Consider the following 15,323-nt stretch of genomic DNA (forward strand, 5'->3'; position numbering starts at 1 on the left):
CACAACAGTGCACGAGGGCAAAAGCCTCGGGGGGAAAGTTGACAGGGGAATACGCTGACAAAGAAATTAAAGAGGGGAGGGATCCGGTTGATAAGGGAAACCCCCTTTGGATGTGCCAAGGAATTGAAGGGTCAGAAACAAGAAAAAGAAATGAAAAAAAAGGAATGAAAATGAGAGTAAAAGGGTCAAATTGGAGTTCAAAGGAATTCAAATGGCAAAAATTGAAGAATTGAAGGGCGGTGATGTATGTTCATTTCCTCTTCACCTCTCTTCTCCTTTCTCACCTTTTCCCCCTTAACCCTTTCTCATTGGTTACACATTTTATATCGGATTCTCCACTGTCCGGTCGATCCGGGGTCAAGGGAAATTAATTTGGGATATTTGGATATTTGGATATTTCAATATTTCCCCGATATTTGAACTGGTTCGAGCGGTTTGACACGTCTGAGAGATCTTCCCTGGTTTTGATTCTCATTGGTGGACTGAAATCTCCGGCCTTGACTTGGAGTTGTATATGAAAGCCCAACTTCCATTGATCATTTTACTTACCTCGGCCTCAGATTTGACACGGCTTGTTGACAGAAAAGGCCAGGTATTCATTAGTCTCAATATGAGTCTATTGGTGAAACGACAATCTGTCTCTGGTCAAACTCGTCAAGGTTATCTATCTCCCATGAAGGAGCAGCCCTATACCCACCCAGCATAGCCATGACCTCAGATTTAACCATTCTCATCGTCATGTCGTGGTGTCTCCCACAAGTTCCGGGAATAATATATGTCGGAGGATGCGGATGACAAGTGACAATGGGAGGCATTGCGTCTATACCTCTTTTGCTTTCAATTTTTCCCTCTTCTCCTTCTTTATCATCTTCTGCTCTCCCATCTTCTTTAGGTCGATGCTTCAAAATAGCATTTGATCTTCATCAAAAGTTTCACCGATTTTCTTTAACTAGTTTACTCGCCTTGCCATCATGAGTGAACCTGCGTACAATGCCATTGAGGACTACGGCCTGATCGGAGACATGCACACCTGTGCCCTGATCAGCAAGGCCGGTAGTTTGGATTACATGTGCTGGCCAGTCTTTGACTCTCCTACCGTTTTCTGTCGCCTGCTAGACGACAAGAAAGGAGGGTTCTTCTCCGTGAAGCCCTACAAGACGGTGGTGGATGCCCACAGCAAGCAGCGGTATCTTCCATACTCGAACCTGCTTGAAACCAGGTGGACCAACGAGGATGGCGTTGCAACATTGCTGGACTACTTCCCCGTCACACCTAAAAAGGGTGCGCAGTCGTCCCGGTTGCTGTCAGGATACTGTCCTTGCAATGAACCGGGCACCAATCGCTTCAAGTCTGGACTGCAGCACTCGGGCCTGGTCAGAAAGTTGGAGTGTAGCCGTGGCTCCATGGAATTGCAAGTGCAGCTGTTCCCAGCTTTTAATTATGCGCGAGAATCGCACAACACCCGCGCAAAGCTGGAAGATGACATGTCCAAGCACCGGCTGCAGACCGTCCACTTTGAGAGTGAGACAGAGCGGCTGCAACTGGAGATCTTTGCCGATTCACGGGAGCCAGATAAGATTGGTTACCCCTCGGCGTCTTTGAAATTGGAAGAACGAGATGGCCTCCGTGGCCGCGGATTGGTAGCCTGGATCCGGCTGTCGGAGGGTCAGACCATTCATCTGGTGTTGCACAGTCCCGAGAAGGCTGTCCCCAGCTCGGCCACCATGGCTGCCTACCTCTTGAAAATGGAGGAGGAAACTTCCGACTATTGGACCGATTGGACACGCAAGTGTGCCTTCCGCGGTCATTACCGAGAGACAGTCGAGCGCAGTCTCCTCATTCTGAAGCTGTTAACCTACAAACCGACGGGTGCAATTATCGCGGCACCCACCTTCTCGCTTCCCGAAAATGTGGGAGGCGCCAGGAACTGGGATTATCGGTACTCCTGGGTGCGTGACACAGCCTTCACGCTGTATGTCTTTCTCAAAATGGGATACAGCCAAGAAGCGGAAGCGTATGTCAACTTCATCTTCGAGCGCGTCTTCCCGCATGCTTCCCAAGACCTTGATCCCAACAGCAAAAAGCCCTTCTTGCCACTGATGTTCACTATCCGGGGCGAGTATGACATCCCAGAGGTGGAACTGGACCACCTCGAAGGGTACAAAAGCAGCAAGCCTGTTCGCATTGGCAATGCTGCCGTCTTCCACACGCAGCTGGACATCTACGGTGAATTGTTGGACAGTATCTATCTGTACAACAAGCACGGCAACCCCATCACCTATGACCAATGGAACTCTATCCGTCGTATGATCAACTATGTCGTCGGTGTTCGGAACCAGAAGGATATGTCCATTTGGGAATCGCGTGGCCAGATCCAAAACTTTATCTATTCGAAGATCATGATGTGGGTGGCCCTGGATCGCGGAATCCGCCTTGCGGAGAAGCGTGCTAGCCTGCCATGCCCCGATCGCTTTGACTGGATCAGGGTCCGTGACGAGATGTACGATGAAATCATGACCAAGGGGTACAACGAAGAGCGTGGCCATTTCTGTCAGAGTTATGAGAGTCCCGAGGTCCTAGATGCATCTATCTTGATTGCACCTTTGGTCTTCTTCGTTGCGCCCAATGATCCGCGATTTATCAGCACGCTGAGGAGGATTTTGCAAAGCCCCGAGAAGGAGGGTTTGTCCAGCGCTAAGATGGTGTTCCGATATGACCACCAGAAAGCCAACGATGGTAGGCATCTCTTGTGCCATTTAGATTAAGTTATTAAGAATCTGGAACAAGTGCTGATACCTACGTTACACAGGTATGACAGGAGGCGAGGGTGCCTTTATCATGGTAACCTTCTGGCTTGTTGAAGCCATGGCTCGTGTAAGTTTTATGGGACTACCCCTAAAATGAACGAACAATGCTAATCAAGGCTGAAATTGGAACTTAAGGCTGCCAAATATGATGTGCCTATTCCAAATATCTGGAAACTCGCACTTTCGCACTTTGATAACATCCTGTCCTACGCGAATCACCTGGGAATGTTTTCTGAAGAAGTGGCCATTTCTGGTGAGCAGATGGGCAACTCCCCACAGGCTTTCAGTCACCTGGCCTGTATCAGTGCTGCAATTAATTTGGGAAGAATTGGACGAGTTGGTGACTAGAAGTCATCTCTCGCTCAATCGGTGACAGCTAACTATAGACTGACTATGATACTTGTTGTCTTTTTGGAAAAAAAAAATTGTTCGATGCACTTCTATAATTTTTGTTTACAGTTAGAAAACAGAATACAAATTTGTTTCTTTTTGTTATTTCAGTCATAATTTATAGTTAGTATAGTTAATATAACTAGTCAATATAGTAAATGTAGCCATCACTGATGATCCCTGGAGCGAACCTTGGGAGACAAATGCTTACATAACCAGATGATCACCCGGCAGCTCCCAGACGGCTACCCCAGATTCCCTTTATTATCATCTTTGTGCTGTCTTTGTGCAAAACAAACATATCTGAATAAAGGAACTGCCGGGGTGTGCTTCTCTTCAGCTTCTAGCTGGAGATGTTCTTCTCCAACCCATCGTGCCTTATTACCCCCGTGATCTTACAGGAATCCCCACTTGTCTAATGGCAGGCGCCAGCTTGGATTGGGCTGATAAGCCTAACGCCGATCTCGCCTTGTCATCGGATGAAGAGGACTTTGTTTCCAGCCCAAGTACTGTCTCTAAGGAGCTTGAAGGTGCTGCTAAGCAAAATCTGACACTGGCTTTGGGGAAGCTACGTTTGGAGCAAGAGGGCTTGGATCAATCCTCCGAACAGGACGCGACTCCAACAACTCCCCGCACCGAAGGCCCAAATCAACCCCCCCCAGAACTGGAAATGGCCAACAAACCTCTGCAGCTGCTGGACTTACCTTTGGACATTTTGAAAGAGATTATCAAAGAGGTAACACAGGTCTTCCCCGCAGAATCGTGAATAGATAGCTTACAGTTCTAATGTACAATATAGGTGACCCATACGACTGACCTGACCCAACTCGCTCTTACTTGCTCTGCTCTTCATTCCCTAGCTATTCCGCACATGTACTCCCGTTTCGATATCGTCTGGCCCGAGTCGCTGAATCCATCAACAGACGACTACTCGGGGGTGGATGCTCTGTCATATGGTCTTTCCACATTGGTCATGGGCGAGGATGTATTCAATCAGCTGCCGCTGTCTTCATCTGACCAAGTTAAAAATAGTTGTGTGAAGTGTGGTTGCGATAACCTCCACCATCAGCCGGACTCGGACCCTGGGAGCAACGGAGTTCGCTTCCGGTCGAGACGAGGCAATCACTATGCACAGTATACCCGCACATTCTCTATTGGAAATGGCCCGCTCAGCTGGGTACAAGAATACTCGGTGACCAAAGAAGTGGGTAAGATGCTAGGGACGCTGGTCGCTTTAGCAGTTGCACGAATGGTGAATCTTGAAGCCTTTATTTGGGATATGCCGACTGGAGTAGTCCGTGAAATTTGGCTGGCGCTTGCCTCATTGGCAGAGCGGCCAGGTCACGATTGTCGCCTGGAGCGCGTTTGGGTGCGGTGGCATGACAATTCAGAGAATGCTCTACGCAGTTCGTCAGCAGCGGCAACGAAGCTCTTCCAGAAATACAAACACGTGGAACATCCTTCTTTGTCGGTATTGCCTCCACTCAAGAGCGTGGCTGTTCTTGACATAGATGAACCCGCTTATGTGGAGGAGCTGGCACTTCTCATTGAGCGGTCTCGTCATCGTCTGTCTGAACTTCGAATTGGTATTGCCGAAAAGGCCCATATGAGTGCGTGGCTGCTGTGTGGGAAGGACTCTGATGGTTCAACGAGTTGGCCTAGAGCCAATGGCGTACTTGGGATCTTGACACAGCAGCATCTTGACAACAAGCAGGACAATGCTATCATCGCTTGCTCTGACGAGAAGTCGTTGCCATCTGATAATCCGATAAGCAAGTCACCAAACTCTACCGAGAGCTCACCTCCATTGACTACAAATGGCGAGCAACAGTCTCCCAGCACTAAGGACAAGAAGCCCCCACCAAGCTCTGGTTTACCCAACCGGAGTGCATGCTCACCGTCACCTTCCGATAGACCTGACTCTGAGATGCTTTATCTCAAAGTACTCGAGCTGGAACGTGTACCTCTTTCTGTGCCGACACTACTGCCGGCTGTTGACTGGACTGGACTGACCACCCTCACCATCATGCGATGCGAGGATCATGAAAAGCTGTGGAGGGCTCTCCGTCGCAAGTATGCTCCTCCTGCGTTGCCAACGAAACGCCCACAGGACGCAGAGCGTCGAGCGAGTGCCAGCTCAGGTGAATACTCACTAAACTTGAAACACATTCGCACGGACACCGTTTCGCCTTATCTTATACTGTTTATCAAGGATGCTCTGGCTCCGAATACCCTGGAAAGTGTTTATTTGCATGAAGCTCCAGGTCACGAATCTGCTGTGCAGATCGACGCTATCTATAGGCATATTCTGCGAAAGCACAGGCAGAGTCTGCGAAAGGTGCTGATTGATGCCACTGACCGTATCATTGGCACCGGATATTCAGGCACGCGGTGGCACAAGTGGATGTTCAACCACGACATGGTATTATTTGTCACGAGTGGAAAGATGCCGCAGTTGAAAGAGCTGGGAATGGCGATGCACTATCGCGATTGGGTAAGAGAAGCATTGAATATTTTGACCTCGGGGGCCTTGTGCTAATGATGACTCCGCAGCATTTCTTCCTCCAGAGATTGCCGAATATGCCCCAGCTTCGTGCTTTGTATCTACCTCACATTCACCACACCGTCCACCGCGACCTGAAAGAGCTTGCGCTGCAAGTTTTGGACATTGTCAGCATACGTCCAGACCTGAAGATTGCCTACATTGGTCTCCACCTCAAATGCTTTCAAATTCTTGAAGCAAGACACGACGATAACCCACTAGATTTTGACGACCACCCCACGATTGATCATTCTCCAGCGCATAGCGAAGATGAGGATGAAGGGTGGGCTAACCCCAACCACGCATCCAATGAAGGCAGTGATGATTCCGAGGAAGATGGCTCAGGGGCAGCTGACACAGATCTCCTCTCCAGTGACCCGGATGACTACGACACCGAACCCGACGAAGAACAGGGTGCTTCGCGGATTCGGTACCGGCTACAGGAGATTCTATTTTACGACGAAAAAGTATCCATTTTCAAGGCGCGCCATGGTGTTTTGTGATCTTATCTTGGCTTGCATTCTATATGCGCAGGTGTTGGACCATTTGCGGCGTTTTAAGGGGGAACAGAAAGTTAACGAGATACCATGGCTGTTTTAGCTTAGCACTAAGGCTATTTGTCAACCTCAGAATGGCACGTTTTTTGGGGGTTTCTAAGGTTGAATGGGTCACTGTCACTACGGTACATGCCTATCCATTGTAATCCTACATCCTACCGAGGGACACTCGAGAGCTTGCTTAACACCGAGAGCGGTACATTGTGCTACAGCTACTGGAATAATGGGTTGATGATCAATTACTTTGCTTTTCACTCATGTAAGTCATAATATCGTAGGATTGCCTTGTTTATGCTAAGTAAGGTGAAACAATGGGTATCTGATAGGGTACGCTAGTGTTCAATTGATATGTTCATGGAAAGGCAGATTAGTTCATGCGAACTCCTGGTGCACATTCTCATACTGGGCACGAATCAGCTCGGTCTCGATCACACGCCTCTTAGCCTTTTCTTCTTCGCTAGAATTGTCTTTGAACACATGGTCCATCTGCTCGAGGGTTCGGCCCTTGGTCTCTGGCACAAAGAAGTAAGTCCACACTCCGGCGAGCAAGCAAAAGACGGCAAAGAAGACGTAAGCACCGTATCCCGTGTCTTGGACAAGAGGCGGGGTGATGAGGCCCTTCAAAAATAATTAGTACGCTTGGCACATTGAGTGACCAGAGAATGGAAATGAGAAACTTACAATGATAAAGTTGTTGAGCCAGTTGGAGCAAGTTGAAAGAGCAACACCCTTGGCACGAAGGGAAGAAGGGAAGATTTCTAGATATGTCAGATTGATGCCTGGTGAACATGATGAAAGGATAAAGAAATACGTACCTGAAGGCATAGCCCACGGGATAGGACCCCAGGTAGCTCCAAAGGCAAGCATGTAGAATAGTAGGAATGCAACACTGGTCCACCCTTCTGCTTTGTGGGACGGCCAATCAACAGAATAAATCCCGACCAAAGCAGCAATGATAATGTGGGATATGGCCATGAGAGCTGCGCCACCTAGAAGCAACTTGCGACGACCGACAACGTCCATGGTCCAGATACTGGTAGTGACACCTACCAACTGTACAACGTTGAGAACGCCGGACATGATAAGTTGCATGCTCTTGTCGAGACCCATGGTCGCAAAGAGGGTTGGAGAGTAGTAAATAAGAGCGTTGATACCGATGAACTATCCATCTAGTTAGCATGTGTTGGTTCTATCTTGACATACAAAAAACCCACCTGTTGGAAGAATCCTAGTCCAATACCGATGTGAGTACGACGCCAGCAGCCCTTCCTGAAGCAATCGGCCCACGACGAAAGCTCCTGTAGAATGGAGCTCTTTGTATCACCACCTTGTAAATCTGGGTGATTTTCCCTGTTCATTTGCTGGTGGAAGCGCACTTCGGCCTGGATATCCATAAGCTCCTGGCGAATGCGTCTGTCGGAGGCTGGCAGGGAACGGAGTCTGCAAAGACTATCAAGAGCTTCCTCATCACGACCCTTTGAAGCCAACCAACGGGGCGAGAATGGAAGAGCGTATACACCGGCGGCGAGGACAAAACCCGGGATCAATTGGAGCAGGAAGGGGAGACGCCAGGCCCATTCACCAACCATGTATTGTGTGCCATAGGTAATCCAAAAGGCAATCACAATGCCGAGGACAATGCACCATTCTTCAAGAACCAAGAGGGTTCCACGGCATTCGGGGGGACCTAGTAAAAGAGACTGGAATCAGCATTTTATATCACATGTGTGAGGAAGGTTAAAAAAAAAAGAACCCTCCGAGTAGGAAGACATACTGATTTCGGAGATGTACAATGGTGCAACCATAGACAACATTCCGATTCCGACACCACCAATCAGCCGAGCCACCGTCAACATAGGATAACCATAGGCAGCCGTCTGGAGCACCGAGCCAAGAGTGAAGATAGCAACAGCGACGAGAATTGAATACCGTCGTGAGATCTTGTCCGCAATCCAGCCCTGGTTGAAAGCACCAATCAAAGCGCCTAGCTCAATCATTGCCGTCAACAATCCTTTTGCAAAGCCTGAGCCCGGATTACCCTCGTCTATCCTCGGGAATTCCGTCAAGAACTGATCCATGACCAGAATCACGGACACAACACCTTGATCATAACCAAAGAGCAAACCACCCAACGTCGAGCAGGCGGCACACAGGACCACGAACGGGTTAGCTGCGAGACCGCGCAGACCGGGTGGGCCATAAGGCTCGCGGTCTGAGGAAATGTCGTCGGCATGGTGAGAGAAGCCTTCTACCGTTGGATCATTGGATAGTTTTTTCGTAGCGGGGATATCATCAGCCATTTTGAATGGAGATTGAGAAGCAAGTTAAAGAAACTTGAAGATTAAAAGTTCTTGTATTCCTTGATTGAACCGGCAAACACTCTGATATTCAAACCCTACCTCCGGAGGCACTCCGGGGATATTTATACCCATTTTCCCATTTTCCCCCAGTTACCTTGCTGTGGGTGGTATACCGGGGTCTGTTCCCTCCGTAAATCGGGACCGATAGGAAGTCGGGGGGGGGTCCCCGGTCAGGCAAGCCAATGAGGACCAAGGTGTGTGATGGAAGTCGGGGTAAATGACGGAGTCGTAGACGGTTCGGCCAGCGGGTTTGGGGAAGATCGGCGCTATTGCGATTGTGGGGAAAACACGGAGAAGCGACATAATAGCACGTCGTCCATTGGCGCGGCTATTGGCATAGCTCATAGACGTTTCAACTTCCTCTTGGGTCTATACTCGGCCTTTGAGAAATAAGGCTTTCAGCCATATAACTCTATATCTAGCCAGACCGGGTATGTAGACGAAATAGGCATAGGTCAAATTATGTGGATGATGGACAGGCTCATTCCTGCAACATTGTAGGAAATATAGATCCGTTTTGGTTTGAATCATAGACATACCATTACAAGTACCTATCTATACAACTCCATTCAATGTTGATATAAACTGATCTTGTGTTTTCTATTTGTGCCTATATATATATATCTACTCCGTACTCCGTAATCCAAGTAGCAATGTCACCACAGACAGACCACCACACGGGATGCTCCAGACGAAACCTGCCAAGTTCTCCTCTGGGCACTTCGGGCCGGACATGCATTCGGAAAGTCAAGTGACTATAAGCCGATCTATCCCGTGATGGTGTAGTAAGACATGGGATTCATCTGACTGAATTAATAATAATAGATACAATATAGCAAAGAACAAAGCAGAATAGTACCTACCATTCTAGATAATATCATAATATCCACAACAGATTCCCCACGGGGGAGAACGAGAATTCCCAAATCCACCTTTTTGACCTGCTCCATCGGAATTCGTTGTCCACTTTTGCCTAAGCGGTGTCCCTCGGTGTCGTCCCCTTGGTGTCCATTCCGGTAACCATTTTCCCCCTCACGGATTCCAGTTCCCGACCCCTCCCCTCTGCAACCCTTCGGATTTCCCAAACTTCATTTTTTTGAAAATCATGGCTTCCTTCATGGAAGACCTGTGGTCTAGCATCTTTACCCCAGGACCCACCCCAACCCTCTTGATCGCGACCAACGTCACCTTCGCCGCACTCCAGCTTATCTTCCTCGCCCTCCTCCTAGCCACCTATAGCCTCCACTTCGTCGCCTTATCCATCATTAGTGCTGGACTATGGTGGTCGATCAACTGGTTCGCTGCTGAGGTGCGACTTGCCCAGCAGGCGCAGGAGGCTGAAAAAGAAAAACAAGAGTCTGAGAGGGGTGACGCGAAGACGCGGAAAAGTCCCGCTGTGGGAGAAAGCGCCGACAGCGATACGGAGACCGAAGCCCTCGATGTCAAGAAGACAGATGATAAGTCTAGTGCTGTCGCGACCGGGAGTGTAACGTCCGGGTTGCTGCCCACAGCTCGCGATCCGAAGAAGCGGCCCAGCACTGGTGGTGAGGGGTCCGGGTATGGAAGCACCGATAGCGAGTGGGAGAAGGTTGATGATACTAAGTCTTGAGGGACACTTGGCACTCAAGGATACACATATACCTTGCTTCGGAATATCTACACTCTCAGCTTGGTGGAACATGGTTGCACACTGCATGTTTACCAGGTCCCGGACCCCTCAACGAATGCGTAGGACGCGTTCATGGTGATACAAACTCTATGTCGACCTTTTGCATGCCTTGGCTAGGATCTGGCTTGGATTTTGGATTTGATTTTGGATTTGAACGCGTATATACGCATGCCCTCTTGTCTGTTTGTTTCGGAGCGATACCCCATACTATGTAGATGGTGCAATTTACAGTAGCTCGCGCTTGAATTTGATGTTGGCAGGAACCTAAGATCCTCCTTCTCTTTGAATACATCCATTAACAATAACATTTCAAACCTATTCTATCGACCGTACAAAGCAAAGTAACTAAACAGAATCGGAGTTGAAGCTTCAAAGCATCCACGTGACCACCATACAATCCAAACATTGAACTCCGTCGCAACATAACAGAAGACAACCATCGAACACGACCGGAGCAGCAACCAAAAACACCAGCTGCATCTCACAATGCCCGATGTCCCTTGATCAAAATGCTCTCAACCGTACCCCTCAATGTGGGACGTAGGCGCGTCTGCGGCTCCGTCTTCTCCCCCGCGTCTCTCGAAGCTCATCCACCGAAGTCAACCTCGGATTCCCAACGCGAGCGGACCCCAGTCGCGTCATTCGAAGAATCAGTCGACTCCTCGTCAACCTTTAAAGCAGACTCGCAATCAACCTCATTCGCGACGATTGGGGGATTGACGGACGCTGCATCCCCAGAGGAAGACACATTGAACCAGGCGCGGCAGACGGCGAAAGAGTTTCTATCTGTACCCAATCTGGGATTCGACTTGCTTTACAACTTCCGGAATACCGATGGAAGTCAAGTATTGAAAGAATGGAACCGGCTCAGCCCTCCGTCGAAGGAGACGGCCGAGGCGCTGGAGTATCTTATGCGAACTTCTCCGTGGACATTGTTTGAATGGTATGGGAATGATATTAGGAGGCATTTCTTGGTCAATCTTCGGACTGGGCTATCTAAGGTATGGACGCTGTGCGTCATTTGAATTTGGTGGGTCGGTCCGTGCTAACGGTCTTATAGTTGTTAAAGTCCCCGGGGGAAGAAGGTCTGCTCCGGACAATCGTGGACTGCTTACAGCTTGCGCGTCGAATTTATCTCGCTCCCGTCGTCCACTATCTGCTTCCTTTAATAGCTGCTCCCCACCAAGGAGGGTTCTTGGCTCAACTACAGCGTGCCTTTCATACGGTGGTTCAATACAGTCTACCCTGGAAAAAGATTTCACCACTTCTCGCCAGAGAGCTTACGCAAGATGCTGTGATTATCTTAGGCATTGATACCCTGGACGAGGATTCCGATGCGGACAGAATGAGTCTCGATGGAACGGAGATGGAACGCGCATACTCTGTCTCGTACAAAAATTGGAGACAAGAATCACCTGAAGCCCAGGCACATATGATGCTCAAGGGCGAAATTGGCTGCGTGACCATTGCCCGGGATCGACTTTTGGCGTTTCTCAACGGACTGCAGCTTGTCGGGCTCGGCGGAGACCAGGCCCAGAAGGTGTTCGCCAATGTGATGAATATCATGATGGGAGACTTCATTCGTGCCGCTTACGCCGGCGAATGGGAGTCGCCCTCAACCGCGCCGCAGCACCTGGAACAATGGGTTGAAAACGTTTATGCACGGCTCGCTGTGCAGGTTCTGGACATCATCCATTCTGACCCCGTTGGAACCCAATCTGGGGCAATGGAAGTGAGCTTGCGCGACGTGGAAAAGTGGCGAGCGATGGGTATTGCCCGGCTGGGAAAGCTTCGAGTCAGCGAGCTTTTCGATGTGGTTGTTGATTGGCCTGCAAGCAGCGGGGCGGTGGAGGATCTGCGACGTTTCACAAACAACTCGTCTGGAGCACGATTATACGTGACGCATTTCTTTTCTATTAACTTGCTCCAGCGATTGTTGCATCCCGGTGCTTCTACAGTCGAGATCCTGCAGGTTTACATCTCGATCATTCGAGCATTTCATATTTTGGACCCCAAAGGTGTTCTGCTAGATCGTATCGCTCGACCAATCCGGCGATACTTGAGGGACCGCGATGACACTGTCAAGGTGATTGTTAGTGGTCTATTGGCGGACCCCGCGACAGCCGACGGACCGACAGCTACCGGCGACACCTTGTCAGAGCTGGCGGCAGAGCTGACCAAGGTCCACCAGCATTCCATGCAAAATAATCGGAGTGAGCTAGACTATGACGATTTGTACTGGGTGCCTGATCCAGTTGATGCCGCTCCTGATTACAAAAAATCGAAGAGTGCAGATGTCATTGACAGTCTGGTTAGCTTGTTCGACTCGAAGGAGACCTTCGTGAAGGAAATGCAGACTCTTCTTGCAGACCGTCTTATCCAGAAACGCCAGAACTACGACCAAGAGATTACAGTACTGGAGCTTCTGAAGGTCCGATTCGGCGATTCGGCACTACAGGCATGCGAGGTGATGCTGAAAGATATCTCCGACTCACGACGTCTCGATCTCACCGTGCGGAATGACCAGATATTGTCCGGATATCGGAAGCAAGCAGGCGTCGGAAAACTTCACGCCAAGATTCTATCACGCTTCTTCTGGCCGGAGTTCCAAGAACAAGAATTCAAGGTCCCCGATGAAATCACCAAACTGCAAGAGCGGTACGCAACCTGCTTCGAAAGGCGCAAGGACTCGCGTAAGCTCATGTGGCGCAACGCCCTGGGCCAGGTCGCCGTCGAGCTGGAGTTAGAGAACCACACCTTTAAAGACGAAGTGACAACCTGGCAAGCAACCGTAATCTATGCCTTCCAGTCCGACTCAAGCGAACCCGCCACAAAATCAATCCCGGAACTCGCCGACGAGCTCGAGATGACACCTCCCCTTGTACGCAGCGCCTGTCTCTTCTGGGTCAGCAAGCGCATCCTCACCGAGGTCCACCGCGATACCTTCCGCGTGTTGGAAATTCTCCCCACAGAAGACGAGGAACACCATGCGCACGCAGCTGGCGACTTCAGCGATGCCTCGGATAGCGAAGCAGGCGACACGGCCAACGCAGCGGCTGCGGCTGAAGCGGCGGCGGCCGCAGCAGCAAAGGAATCCGCCGAGGCGGCTGCCATGGAGAAAATGAATGTACATTGGCAGTTCATCGTGGGCATGCTTACGAATCAAGGACCTATGGCTCTGACCCGTATTGTCATGATGTTGAAGATAGCCGTTCCAGGCGGATTCCCGTTCAGCAACGAAGAGTTGCGCGAGTTCTTGGGTGGTATGGTTTCAAAGGGCAAGTTAGAGATTGTTAACGGCGGTAATTACAAGATCCTGCATTAGCATCAGCCAGGCGTCTGTCGCGTGTGAGCTGTTTTTTTTCTTCTTTTGGCGTTGCTGGAACCGATGTATAAGAATACCCTTGAAAGAATATGATTTATGAATGATAGATGGGACCAATTAGGTAAATCCATACAACGGAGGGTCTTCGGCTTCCTCTTCGCATTTCTCTAACGCGCCCGCCTTCTTTCTATCTTCCTCATCCCTCTCATAAGCCATCTTTACTCACATTCTTCAGACACAATTTCCACTCTTCAAGCAATTTGACTTGCCAGTCCCCCACAATCCTTAAACCAAAACTAGGACCGAGCCCCCAACCTAGTTTCAGACTTAACTGGACCGCATCAATTATCCGATCAGTGCCCTCAGGCCTGGACAACAAGAACCAAGATGTGCAAGATCGGTGCAAAGTAAGAAAGAAGAGACAAACGGGAGGGGGAGAAGAGAGAAAGAGAGAGTTATACCCCGTAAGCTAAGACGGGGACTGTGATGGTGCTGGCAAGAAGGCAACCATGGCGATATTCCTATTCTCAGAAGGGTCTAACATGCAATGATACCTCTTTCCTTTCCTAACTTGGATAGCTCTCTCAGCCCCGTTCAGCTCCTGTCACCTCCGATTCCTCACGTCTTTCCTTTCTCCTCACAGCCCAATAGCCACTCAGAGGCTTCTTATCCTGATTCACCTTTCACTCATCTCATTCTCTACGCAACCTTGGATTCCTTCCATGTGGGATCAAAATCGGAGTTTACAACAAGTGATGAGGGCTTCTATAAGAGTATTTGGTCCCGGTTCTAGTCATTTCCGAGACACGCTCTGGCGATTCCTCTCCACGATCTCGCTTTGAATATGCACGGATTGTTGCTAAGCTTGGACCGCGGAAGATAAGCGCCAAAGCATAGTTGCACAGAGAATACCGGTGCGAAACATGTCTGCCAATCTGTCGAAACGGCTTGCCTTAGATGGTGAAAAAAACTCATAATGACCCTTAGACTCAGCAAAAAGGCCCCGAGCAATCTGTAAACGCCAATTCACCACATCCAGTCAACTCCGAGACTCTCTCCGCGGTTCAAGCAATGCCTCAAATGATCCTCAAGGTGATGGCCGCCTTCAAATCGGCATGCAATATACGCTGTGGACAAGAAGATGTGACCTGAGCCAGTCGTGCAGAACAGGGTATTCTCGCAGCAAGTTACTCATATGCTGCTCTGCCTGATGGACAGAATCACCGCAATGCCACTTTGTAAGAAGCGATTTCACTCTCTTTCTTCGTGCCATGGAGCCATGGAACAATCACAGAAGAGACGTAGGGCTGGCCCAAGTGAAGTGGCCTGCCACTCAGCCAGATGCATGTCTTGCTGTCACTTTGATCTTTATTTTCTTGCTTTTCCTAGATACAAAGGGACATCTGAGGACTTTCTCAAACACAGTGTCAAATATAACGTTTCGGATATCATCTTGAGTCAAAGGGATCTGCGTACACGGCCGACTATTCTTATAGTAGTGATAGGATAAGAGGTGTCACCAGAAAACAAAGAAAAACCAAGACTGGAGGCACGGTAGAGGCGTCAAATTATAATTACTTATTAGGAACGAAGGGATTCAGTTGTCTCCAAATGTCTCCAGGGGCACGATTAAATGTTATTGAAGCCACCGGTATACCGCGATGATATGGAAG

At 49.4% G+C, this 15,323-nt stretch overlaps 6 protein-coding genes across 6 annotated transcripts; 4 read left to right on the top strand and 2 right to left on the bottom strand.

Annotated features, from left to right (window-relative positions):
* Positions 1-471: 471 nt before the first annotated feature.
* N7455_011737 (uncharacterized protein) lies at positions 472-740 on the bottom strand (the record flags this gene model as incomplete). Its single annotated transcript, XM_065606743.1, has 2 exons — positions 472-604; positions 652-740. 2 exons carry the CDS (start codon positions 738-740, stop codon positions 472-474), a joined length of 222 nt encoding a protein of 73 aa, XP_065459909.1.
* A 231-nt stretch (positions 741-971) lies between these two features.
* N7455_011738 (glycoside hydrolase family 15 protein) lies at positions 972-3,155 on the top strand (the record flags this gene model as incomplete). The annotated part of the gene is made up of 3 exons (XM_040960396.2): positions 972-2,736; positions 2,810-2,874; positions 2,943-3,155. 3 exons carry the CDS (start codon positions 972-974, stop codon positions 3,153-3,155), a joined length of 2,043 nt encoding a protein of 680 aa, XP_040809150.2.
* A 460-nt stretch (positions 3,156-3,615) lies between these two features.
* N7455_011739 (uncharacterized protein) lies at positions 3,616-6,242 on the top strand (the record flags this gene model as incomplete). The annotated part of the gene is made up of 3 exons (XM_040960363.2): positions 3,616-3,933; positions 3,997-5,691; positions 5,751-6,242. 3 exons carry the CDS (start codon positions 3,616-3,618, stop codon positions 6,240-6,242), a joined length of 2,505 nt encoding a protein of 834 aa, XP_040809175.2.
* A 426-nt stretch (positions 6,243-6,668) lies between these two features.
* N7455_011740 (uncharacterized protein) lies at positions 6,669-8,596 on the bottom strand (the record flags this gene model as incomplete). Its single annotated transcript, XM_040960379.2, has 5 exons — positions 6,669-6,914; positions 6,978-7,054; positions 7,112-7,457; positions 7,511-7,983; positions 8,071-8,596. The coding sequence occupies 5 exons, from the start codon at positions 8,594-8,596 to the stop codon at positions 6,669-6,671; spliced, it is 1,668 nt and encodes a 555-aa protein (XP_040809168.1).
* Positions 8,597-9,761: 1,165 nt separating this feature from the next.
* On the top strand, positions 9,762-10,265 carry N7455_011741 (V-type ATPase assembly factor PKR1; the record flags this gene model as incomplete). Its single annotated transcript, XM_040960397.2, has 1 exon — positions 9,762-10,265. The coding sequence occupies one exon, from the start codon at positions 9,762-9,764 to the stop codon at positions 10,263-10,265; it is 504 nt and encodes a 167-aa protein (XP_040809166.2).
* Positions 10,266-10,834: 569 nt separating this feature from the next.
* On the top strand, positions 10,835-13,650 carry N7455_011742 (anaphase promoting complex subunit 2; the record flags this gene model as incomplete). Its single annotated transcript, XM_040960357.2, has 2 exons — positions 10,835-11,326; positions 11,386-13,650. 2 exons carry the CDS (start codon positions 10,835-10,837, stop codon positions 13,648-13,650), a joined length of 2,757 nt encoding a protein of 918 aa, XP_040809174.2.
* Positions 13,651-15,323: the final 1,673 nt, after the last annotated feature.

Source organism: Penicillium solitum, assembly GCF_028829755.1.
Source record: "Penicillium solitum strain IBT 25940 chromosome Unknown utg000009l_segment0_segment0, whole genome shotgun sequence".
NCBI classification, from domain to species: Eukaryota; Fungi; Ascomycota; class Eurotiomycetes; order Eurotiales; family Aspergillaceae; genus Penicillium; species Penicillium solitum.